Consider the following 11,609-nt stretch of genomic DNA (forward strand, 5'->3'; position numbering starts at 1 on the left):
ATGAGACGAGATTTTCTCTAAAGAACATGTGAGATTAATGTCGTTTCCATGATGTCCTCTTCTCCATCTCCTTCCCATTTCTTCCTAGTTTTCCGCCCATTTCAGTTCTTTCTCTTCCAATGTGACATTGGTCGGTGATGTGCTCTTTCCCTTCTTCACCCCACACCTACGGAGCCACACATTCTGAAGTGGAACACAGATGCCTGCATGGAAGACCAAAAGTCCCCCACGCTGACGAAGGCACTAAGTGGCTTGGCCAGGACAACGCTTAGGACTACACTATGAGGTACGAAGACTGAATAAATTACAATTCTGGCTCTGATGCCTGCATTCCGCAGGGACAAGACCTGCGGTTTGAGCTTTTAAATGTGCACAGAGGAAGGGCAGACTAACCTCATTATTACTTACTTTTTCCTCAAGCCATAAAAATATGATTAAATATAATTTATTATTTAATAATATGCTGTTTAACATGTCACAGAGCACATGAAACACACTGGAAGACTTTAATGTGATTTAAATCGATTTCCAAATTTTTGCCGAGTATGAATCTCTACTAGTACATGTGCATGGTTATAATCCTGCTGCAATTGGCCATTAAATTCCACTTTGTCACAGATTCTCTTCTGCTGCATGTCAAGCTACATCCTCCAGGATTTCATGCAGTCTCTATGTTATATCAATCTCTGTTACATTGGAAACTCTACTTCACTATGATTTTACTAAATGAACCCCCCAAAATCTTGTAAGCCTCTTGAACAAATCCAGATATAAAATACATATGGCCCACTATGTTTTGTCTTTGGTACTGGTTTTATTTATTTATTTATTTCCTTTTGGGGTCCTGGAGATCCCCACACTTGCACATGCTAGGTAAGCACTCTCCTACTGAGCTACACTTCCAGGTCTCATGATATTTTTTTCTTAAGTATTTGTGCCACTTGTAAACAGTTTAGCATTTTTGGAGACCCTGAATATTAATTGAGGTTCTATTACAATTTATTTTTGATCAAGTCAGATTACTATTTTTATTATTTAACAGGATGTGTTTTTTACTTTCTTTCTTTCTTTGTATGAGTGTGGGGGGCACTGGGGATTGAACCCAGGGCCTTGCCCATGCTAGGCAAGTGCTCCACCACTGAACTACACCCCCAGCCCCAGATTACTATTTTAGGAAAGAGAGTTTCCTTCCCTGGGAAAAGCTTTGAGCCTATGGACCAAGCAGTGGGAAAGACGTTCCACCTGCTGTCAATAAATTCCTAAGAAGGGGCAAAAGATCTTGGATCAGAAACAATGACAAGTGCTAAATTAGTGTCTCTGAATCCACCTGCATGTAAATATATGGATCCACAGGAGAAAAGGAGGGAAGCATGTGGGAGGGGGGTTAAGATTTCATCCTGACTCTCAAGTCAACTCTTCTCCACAGGTTAAGAGAAATAATCCAATCATCAGATTAAAAGATGTTGAAGCCTCAGGTATCCTTAACATTCCAATTTGGTTTCCTATAGAGACATTTCTGACCCTCACCCTTTGTGATTTCAGAACACTATGGCTGTTCTGGAATTCGGCTTCTCCAAGGTCATCCACCAGGAGGTTTTTGTATATCCTTTTCTCCAGCTAACACTTGCTGTGGGGTGGCTCTCAGGGTTGTAGTGGGCTGGAACTTTTCTGTGGCCACTATCAGCTTTTCACTCTTTGAAATCCAGACCCTTTCAGAGTTTTGGGGATAATTACTAAGAGGTAAGTGATACAAAAGGACCTACTCATTAAAAAATAAGCTAGAAATCTTGGTGTGGTGGCACATATCTGTAATCCCAGTGACTTGGGAAGGCTGAGACAGGAAGATTGTAAGTTCAAGGCCAACCTCAGCAACTTTGTGAGAACTTGTCTCAAAATAAAACAAAAAGGGTGGGGGATGTAGCTCACTGGTAAAGAGCCCATGGGTTCAATTCCCAGTATCTCCCACTGGGGGAAAAAAAAAGATAAAGTAGACCACACTTAATGACAATCGTGAATAAATTACAGTCTGGAGAGTTAATGTTGAAAATTAAGAAGCCTACCTACCAGACCAGGGTGTGTGGGTAAGTACTTTATACATGGCTGCTGCTTTGTGATCTTTATACCCTTGGGCTAGCTATTAGGCTCCAGAGGTCCTTGTCCAGACTGAAGGGCAGTCAACCTGGGGAGGTCTCAGACTTCTGGCCAGCCTCAAGGTACTAGTAGATTAGTGTAAGTTGAATCCCAATATGTTCCAGTGCCTACCACTGACTGACATGGAGTCATGACCTCAATACATATGTTGAATAGCAGATTAAATAGATGATGTAGTGGGAGGGGGGAATTTTTGGTTCTCTGTGTTTTATGTTAGTCTGGGAAAGGCAGCCAACTCAGGGTCTTCCTACTCCACACTAAAGCTTGGAAGAACTCCTAAATCAGGAATGATTTAACCCACATTTAAGCATCCTCCATGTCTAGCAAGCCCACATCCCATCCAAGCTCTTGATACATGTAGGCCAACAGCTACATATTACCAGAGCTAGTTGTAGAACATATAAGGCTGGTCCTGGGAATTGTGAATAAAGGGCAAGGGCCCAAGAGTCTTTCACTCAAATGAAACCATCCACCTGAACACCCACCAGGAACCCCCAGATCATAAACCAACAGCAGGAGACAGAACACTAGAACCAGTTTTTATGCTCACAAATCTCAGCTGTGAGCCCCTTAACACGTTCTGGGCCCAGGGCTGAAAGACATGAGGGCCGTGGTGATGCAGACCAAGAGCAGCTCTGTCCTCTATTCTGAAGAGTCTGTGATCAGGAGAAGCATGTGAAGGAAGTGATCACTTCTCAATCGTAAAACAGGCTTAAGTAAGCAACTCGGTTCCGATGCTTTCTAAATTCTTTGTCTGTGGACAGCTGCAATGAAAGACAATGTTCTAATGAGAATCCTCTGCCTTCCTGTGTGTGTGTGGCACTGGGGATTGAACCCAGGACCTTGCATGCAAAATAGAAGCATGCATTCTAGCTGTGTGGCCCAGGTAAACCCCAGTTTCTAGTAATCCAGCCTTAGACATTTTCTCAATATATGTGCACATCAACCATTTATAATCTTACTATGATAAAAAAAAGTTGTTTGGCTTCTTGAAGACATGGATTATATGTCTAATTCTTGAATGTTACCTGCATGCCTTAGCACAATTATATTAATATGTTATATTAATTATTAATGTTACCTATATGCCTTAGCACAATTATATTAATTCCACAAATATAAATATTTGCAGAATTAATCCTAAATTCCACTAGGAAAGAAGGGTACTTCAAGAAGTATGATAGCTAACATGGACAGAAGCTTTAAATGCTTTTCTACATTCTCTCCATTATTAATCTTTACAACCATATCAGATCAACTCTGTTATTATTTCATTTTAAAGGTAAGAAAACAGATGCTTAGAAAAGTTAAAGGACTTGCCTAAGATCACATAGCTAGTCTACACAGGAGCTGGTATTTGAACTCAGGCAGTATTATCCCCAGAGTCTGTGCTCTTAACCAGAGTGCTCTATAACCCTCCAATCATTTAACACTGAAGTGTTATGTCAGAAAGAGCACTGCATCAGGAGTCAAAACATCTGTATTCCAGTTGTAGAACTTGTATGAATCAATCTTCCTGGTTCCAGTATCATCCATTGTCTTAAAGGGATATTTCTCCTGAATCTACTCCAAAAGATGACTTGAGGAACAAATAAGAAAACATGTCTTTAAATCAGTCCTATACACTGTTAAAAATCTAATGAAACTATGTAACTCTCTCAAAAGGATCCTAATATTTCTATGCACACAAAACTGTGCATATAATTTCAGGGGACCATGAACTTCATTTACAAGCTTCTGGTTATTAACCCTTGATAAATATGAACATATTAGACAGAGCGATCTACAGAAATCCCATCTTATTACCTCAGCTTTTAGAGTTCTTTTCTGAAGACTTGGAACCTGAGCCCAGTCTGGAGATCCAAATTTCACTGGCCAAGTAACTTTTGGGAATGGCTTCTTCTCTGGGTTGTATGCACCAGGGCTAGAAATAAAAAAAAATACAAACATCATGTCGAATGAGTCAGTGGCATAGGACGAACTCCATTAGTAGGTAGCATGGCCATCACTGAAGTAGGTTTAACCTCTTGGGAGAAGGCAATGGACTGATTAACTTTTTAATGCTGGGCAAGCGTGGGGTGCTTTTGCTTGTTAATGAATTTCTTATTAGCTAAGGTATAGACTGCTTTTAAAAAATATTTGTACAATTCAGTGTTCTGAGCTGGGCACCAGAAGATCTCTAAAGAGGTGTTGCTGGAAGATATCTATGATAATGATAAATTAGTTCTATTATTTAAAGTTCGTGGTTAAAATGTTGAAATAATCTATCTGCAATCTAGGGACATCAAAGCGGAACCAATTAAATTTCTTGGCCATGGATTATTTTAGAATTGTCTTTGTTCCTCAAACTTGTGTCTTTTGAAAACTACACTGAGATTTCATCTCTCTCTAGTCAGAATGGCAATTATCAAGAATACAATTAATAATAAATATTGGTGAGGATGTGGGGGGAAAGGTACACTCATACATTGCTGGTGGCACTGAATGTTGGAAAGCAGTATGGAGATTTCTCAGAAAACTTCGAATGGAATCACCATTTGACCCAGTTGTCCCACTCATGGCATATACCTCAAAGACTTAAAATCAGCATAATATAGTGACATGGACACATCAATGTTTATAGCAGCTCAATTCACAATAGCTATGGAGCCAACCTAGATGCCCTTCACCAGATGAATGGATAAAGAAAATCTGTTATATATACATATGTAATATTATTCAGCCATCAGGAAGAATGAACTTTTGTAACTGCATATATGCACAACCAGAAGAACGGGAAGTTATGCTCCATGTATCTATTATATGTCAAAATATATTCTACAGTTATGTATAACTGAAAAGAAAAAATACAAAATTAAAAAAACTTTATTTTTGGTGTTAATTCTACTGTGGTGGACATGGGGGTCAAGATTCAACACTTCAACTTTCTTAACATAAACTTGAAAAAGTTACTTTCACTGTATGATCTTTGGACTTCTCATCAGTAAAAGAAAGACCCTGACCCTTTGCTGTGCAATTTCATACATTCCGAGTGGTTTCCTAACACATTAAGAATAAGCCCCTTCACCCACAAAGTCCTCTCCTCCCTCTCTCTCTTCCTTTTGCTCACTGCCCTCTAGCCATACTGGCCTTCTTCTTCTTTCCCTCACACCAAGTTCTTTTCCAGTTTACAGCCTTTGCACTTCCGACCACTTCTGCCCAGGGTGTGCTGTCTTCAGATCTTCCCAGGGATGGCTCAATCTTGTCACTCAAAAATCAGATCAAGTGTGATGTGCTCAGAGCATCCTTTCTTAACCACCCACTACCTTCACATCATGGTCTTGTTTAAAGTTTCTCATCGCCCCTTTCCCGGTCACTGTACTTTTTGGTTTGTCCACAACAGCCCCAGCTCATGGCTGCTTCCCTTTCACTCTCAGAAGTGTCACAGTTGGACAGATAAATTACATAGTCACCGTCTTTACTACTATTGGTATTTCCTTGTGTATTTACTTCTCATCTATTTGGACTCTAGACTCCAAGCTCAGAGCCTCGTGAGGTGGGTTTACTGCAAGAACTTTGCAACCTACAAAGTACAAACTACAAAGTAGCCAGGTGTCATGGCACAGATCTGTCCTATCAGGGACTCAGGAGGCTGAGGCAGGAGGACTTCGAGTCTGGGGTCAGCCTAGGTGACTTAGTGAGATTCTGTCTCAAAATAAAAAAGTAAATGGGGCTGGAGATGTGGCTCAGAGATTCATTCTCCAGTACTGGGAAAACAAAACAAACAAAAATAAACAAACAAACCCAAACTATTTGGCATCTTGATAAATACTGACTTTATGAATAACTGTGATTTTGCAATTACACAAGGCCAGAGACCTGGGAGATAAGAGGATTAAATCTTTAAAGATGGGTGGTTTCTTATTGAGTGGGATGGTTTTGTTATAATCACTGATTTATGGACTTCTTTTTCTATTGCTTTTTGTTGAACTATACTAGAGAAAAGAGGAGACATACCCAGGGAAATTGTCTTTTGAATAGCTCTGAAATCGAGGCATCAAGACATTAAATGGAACAAAACTTTGCTTTGTTTTTTCCTTCCAATTTTCTACTCTCTGGTACTTGCCTGGGTGAAGTGTCGATTCCTGTTACCAAGAAAAAAATTCAATGTGTTAAAGGGAGACACACCTACACAGAAATGCTTCCATTTCAAAAACCCTCAACTGTCCTTTTCCTATTTATAGATCAGGTATGGTTCAGCCATTTCAAGATATACAAATAGGCTTATATGGATAGAAAACCAAGCCATAGATGTGAGTCAGTCATGCTGGATGTATAGGTTGTAGTAATAAACCTAGGCTGAGTAGGGAACCAAGACAACTTTTGCAGTCACTATGCCCCTGGTCCCACTGAGAAATTTTGAGAGCCAGTGTCCCTTGAGTTTCCATGGAAGTAAACATCCAATCAGAGATTAGGATCCTTGGTCCAAGGATGTAGCTCAGTGATGATGTACTTGCCTAGTGAGTCCCTGGGTTCCATCCCCACCCACTTCATGAGAGAAAGAAAGAAAGACAAGGAGAGGGAGGGAGAGAGTGAGAGAAAGAGATTAGGATCCTTTACTAAAGATTAGACTTAAAATCCAATCTCACAAAAGGATAGAAACATTGGAACCTGTTTTTTACCTGATAGGATAATGATATATATATATATTTTTACCTCATGCATCTCAGCACTAAAATCCTTTGTTGGGACTGTTTTCTCAGTGAACTGTTTTTGCTCTTCCCAATATACACACACTTCTGCAAAGCTAATGCCAAACTTTTCATTCAGTCCCATGGATCATCATAGAATCCCAGCATTTTACCTTGTTGACTGGCTTAAACCTCATAGCTGTTCTGGCTCCAAGAGTATATCCTTTTGTACTGGTTGGAATCTTGGTCAGGTTGTATGCCAAGCCATAGGACTTCAAGTAGTAGTAATATATGAATAAAAAGAGAGAAAGAGTAAAGAAATACATCAATACCACAGTGAAAAGCCTTCATCTGAACTACTCTGTAAGACATTGCTCTTTCTCTCTTGACTCCTTCAAGGTCAATACCACGCAATAATCACATAAATCATACATGTAATTTTGCAAGGGGTTGTGTCATAGTTTAGATGTGAGATGTCCCCCAAAAGCTCATGTATGAGAAAATGCAGAAAAGTTGAGAGGTGAAATGATTTTGTTCCAACAGCCTTGAGCTAATCAGCACTTTAATTCCCCTCCCCAGCATAGAGATTAACTTGGTGACAACTCTAGGCAGATAGAATGTGCCTTGAGGAAGTGGGTCTCTGGGGTGTGCTTTGGGGTTCGTGTTATGTTCTTATGAGCAGAGCTTTCTCTCTGCTTCCTGACCCTCATGTTCTGAGCTGCTTTCTTCCACCAGATGTTCCGCCTCCCCTCAGGCCCCAAGGAATGAAGCTGAGACCTCTGAAACCATGACCCCAAAATAATTTTTTTCTCCTTAAAATTGTTCTTATCAGGTCTTTTGGTAGCAGCAAGGAAAAAGCTGATTAAAAGAGGGATGTGGTTGGACAGGTAGAATAAATGACATCTTTGTGCATTCTAATAAATTCCATCCTCTGAATCTCATAGGTCTGAACTTGTTCCAGTTGCACCTGGCAGCCTTAAGGTAGGACCAGTGGGAAGGTGCTGGCCTTGGCTCAGAGCCTTTGAGGTGGGGAGGGAGTGGGACCATATGGAGACAAGGCTTGCTTGCCTTGGGTGGAAACATGGTCCTTTACTCTCTGTATTGGCTGGGACAGCTGGTTGCCCAGTAGGCACTTTCTCATGCTCTGACCCAGAAGATCACAAAGCCTAGCATTTGTTTTCCAGGGGACTTGGGTCTCCCTTCCACATCCAGGAAACAGATCCTTGAAAGGGAAAGTGAATACTCACATCTGTCATGTAACATCCAGGCCCTGTGTGAGGAAATCCCCTAAGAGGGAGAAAGTTGTTCCCCATCCGGTTTGGGGGATAGAAGTGAGGAAAGAGCCTCCTGGGTTGGCATGATCCAAAGGAGTAGTTACTCGGCAACCCTGAAAATCAAGAAAGACAAACTCCAGGTTAGGGAAGGCACTGGGTCTCTGCAAGCTGTGGAGGAGAGGAGAGTCCAGACAGTAGAATAGAGGCCTGGGCCCCAAGGAGTTCTCACAAAAAAACAGACCAAACTCCGCCTAGGGGCCACTGCACTTCCTTCCCCTCCAGCCTTCCAGCCTCACCAGCCTTTTCCTTCCCTGTGCTCTGGACTCCTGGGCATGCCTCCTCACCAGCTCTGCTGGAGCACATCTCTCACAGCTCCTGTAGCACTGTGTACTGAGTAGCCAAGGGAACAGAGGCACTAGCCTGGCCCCAGCTGGGGAGGTTGGGTGGAGGCACAGGATCCTGGCTGCCAGCAAGTGGCAGTGCTGAGCAGGAGGTGAGAGTCTGCACCTCTGGGCAGAGAACCCAGAGGGCAGTGAGTTCAGCACCTGGGCCCAGCTGGAGGGGCTGAGTGGGCAAGGGGGGTGGCAAAGGGTTTGGAAACTGTCAGGAGGAACGCACTGCTGAAGAGGTAGAAAGGGGGTTCAGTACCCCAAGTCTGAACTTCAAGGATGGAAGGAAGTTCGAGGTTGGGGTAGGAGAGTGGGCAGGGGAGTGCCAGGAGCGTTGAGCTGAGATCTAGTTCCTTGCCAGGTCCCTCTTAGGCCCTTTTACCTGTTTTCAGCCCCTTCCAATCAGGTTGCCCCTCCTACCTTCCTGGGGGGGATGGAGAAGGAGGTTGGGAATATTGTGAAGTGAGGTGGGGTGGAGAAGATGGAGACCATCATGAGTCTTTTTATTAAAGATTGGTGGCTCTGAGTGGAACAGGTAGAGTGCAGTGGAATCATAGAAATGCTTAATATTTAATTTGAAACCCCCTTTTGCTTATCTCTAAATTGGGACTGATATTACCTTTTTGTAGGGATACTGAAAGGATTAAGGTGATAGGATCATATCAATGCATTGCCTGGTACTTTGTAGTTGATCACTCAAGAGGTGGTCATTACTGAAGATAATGTCCATCTAGCTTATGAGCACCCCATCCATCCTAACCCATGAAAATATGTCAGTCTGTTTGTTGTTGACTTCTTCACCTTGTCTTGGATATTAACACTAACTTGTTTCACTGGATTTTAAGTTGGCCTTAGGAGTTATCCAGGTGTGGGAGGTAACAGGAGACATAATGTAACCAGTTCACACTGCCCTTTGGCCCCTTAAAGATGACTTGGGATCCACACACACTTTGGGTTAGCAGTATCTTCATTAATTAATTATTTTTTAAAAATATTTTTAGTTGTAGATGGACACAATACTTTATTTTATTTATTTATTTTTATGTGGTGCTAAGGATTGAACCCAGGGTCTCACACATGGTAGGCGAGCTCTCTACCACTGAGCCACAACCCCAGCCCCTTCATTAATTTATAATCTATAAAATTCTGAATTTTATAGATATGATAATGATTCCCCCCCAAAGTGAATCTGGGGCCTAAAGTATATTTTGGAAAATTGTGGAAGCACTTATTTTTGGTTTGCATTTAAAATATTTTTTGTGTTTTAAATAGGCACATAATAATTCTGCATATTTATGGATTACTATGTGATGTTTCGGCATGTGTTTACATAGTGTAATATGCAAATCATGGTAAGCATACCTTTGGCCTCAAACATTTATCATCTCTTTGTAATTAGAACAGTCAAAATCCTTTCTTTCAACCATGGCACCCACCTTTAATCCCAGCAGCTTTGGATGCTGAGGCAGGAAGACTGTGAGTTCAAAGCCAGCCTCAACAACTTAGTGAGGCCCTAAGCAACTTAACAAGACCCTATATCCCTGGGGATGTGGCTCATTGGTTAACTGCTCCTGGGTTCAATCCCTGGTACAAAAAAAAAATCATTTCTTCCAGTTGCGGAAAGCATTTTTGTTTAAAAATTATTAAGGTGATGCTTCTGGTCAACTGGTCACAGAGGCTAAACATCCTGCAATGCATTGTCCAGTTATATAATGAATTGTTTCATGTACCATATAACATTCAAATGTCCTGCAAAACTGGAAGTACTTATATTTATTAGTACTAATTTTTTTCCCAAGAGATAATGTAGAAAGCCCAGTAATACAGAAAGTTGTTAGGAGGAGCCAAGCTTAAAAGGAATAAAGATAGAATCTCAAAGTCGTTGTTCAGTTTCTCAAAGCATTCTGCTACTCAAATTATGATCATGGCAATACCAATGGTAAATAGAATGTAAAGAGATGTTGATACTGATTTTATAACTTATCACTTTCATTAATATTTTAGGTAATTTTAACATTTGTAAGTTCTCAGTTTGAATTTGAATTTGGATGAAAAAGTGTTTTTTAAAAGTAGTGTTTGCATTAGTATGAGATGTCAAGAGACATCTCATAAAGTGTGCTGAAGATATGGCAACCAATTTCTACATTGATAGCCTGATCTACTTCAGACTAATCTAGCCAAGAAAACCTGGGTAGAAAAGCTGGACATAATAAATAAATATGTTTCAAGTTATCAGAGATATTAAGGAAGAAAAAAAAATGCAGGGACTAAATCCCAGAGATTTACAAAAACCAGATCAAACTCTACCGAGGGGTGAGTCCAACGGTTGGTGTGTTGTTCTTTTTGGACATTTGCTAATTAAAAAGCTGGCTGAGAAGTAGAGTATTTGAGCAGAACTTTAGACAGACGGTTTGAGAACTGGGGAAAAAATTAGGCTGGATATGAAGAGGGAGAGATTGGAAAACACTCTAGAATTCTAGTTAGGTCTCTAAAGAGATAAACCCTGGAAATGAGAGTAAAAAGAAATAGATGAGCTCTCAAAAGCCTCTGAAATCCAACTTTGCATCAACTCAATTCCCAATTGCACTAAAATAATTTGCTTCTCCCCTTCTTGCATGCAGGAGACAGAAGTAAATTATCTTTGAAGATAATAACATTGAGACCCTGAACTGATATTTTTCCATGCACAATATTTGACTTTCAATATAAAATAACTGCTCATACTAGAATAAATCAGTAAGAGTAGTAGAAATAGACCCCAAGGAAATTCAAATTCCATTAAATGTGGAATTTAAAATAACCATGCTTGGCTTGAGATTTTGGAGAAAGCAACAGGACTAGTCGCATGGCAAACATTTGGAAGCAAAAGAAAACAAGGAAATGTGTGACCATGAAGTAAATGCATGGCTTCTGAGGTAAGAGGCTAAAAGAAAATAAACCAGACCCTAAAAACAAAGTCAATAAAATTTCCATTGTATTAAAAGGAAAGAGAAATTCCTCATTAACTTCCTGTTCATGTGTCAATGTGGGCCCACTTACATCCAGATTGATGCCAAATTTATCAATCGTTCATTAGTGTTGGCGAGGATATAGGGAAAAAGGCATACACATACATTGCTGGTGGG

The 11,609-nt window shown here is 40.7% G+C and overlaps 1 protein-coding gene across 1 annotated transcript; it reads right to left on the minus strand.

The window, feature by feature from the left end:
- Positions 1-2,829: 2,829 nt before the first annotated feature.
- Positions 2,830-8,458, minus strand: LOC308657219 (ciliary microtubule-associated protein 3-like; the record flags this gene model as incomplete). The annotated part of the gene is made up of 6 exons (XM_081308747.1): positions 2,830-2,915; positions 3,958-4,075; positions 6,148-6,275; positions 6,995-7,093; positions 8,069-8,208; positions 8,392-8,458. The coding sequence occupies 6 exons, from the start codon at positions 8,456-8,458 to the stop codon at positions 2,847-2,849; spliced, it is 621 nt and encodes a 206-aa protein (XP_081164873.1). The 3' UTR covers positions 2,830-2,846.
- Between the last annotated feature and the right edge of the window lie 3,151 nt (positions 8,459-11,609).

This window comes from Spermophilus citellus, assembly GCF_964194105.1.
Source record: "Spermophilus citellus genome assembly, chromosome: 9".
Taxonomy (NCBI): Eukaryota; Metazoa; Chordata; class Mammalia; order Rodentia; family Sciuridae; genus Spermophilus; species Spermophilus citellus.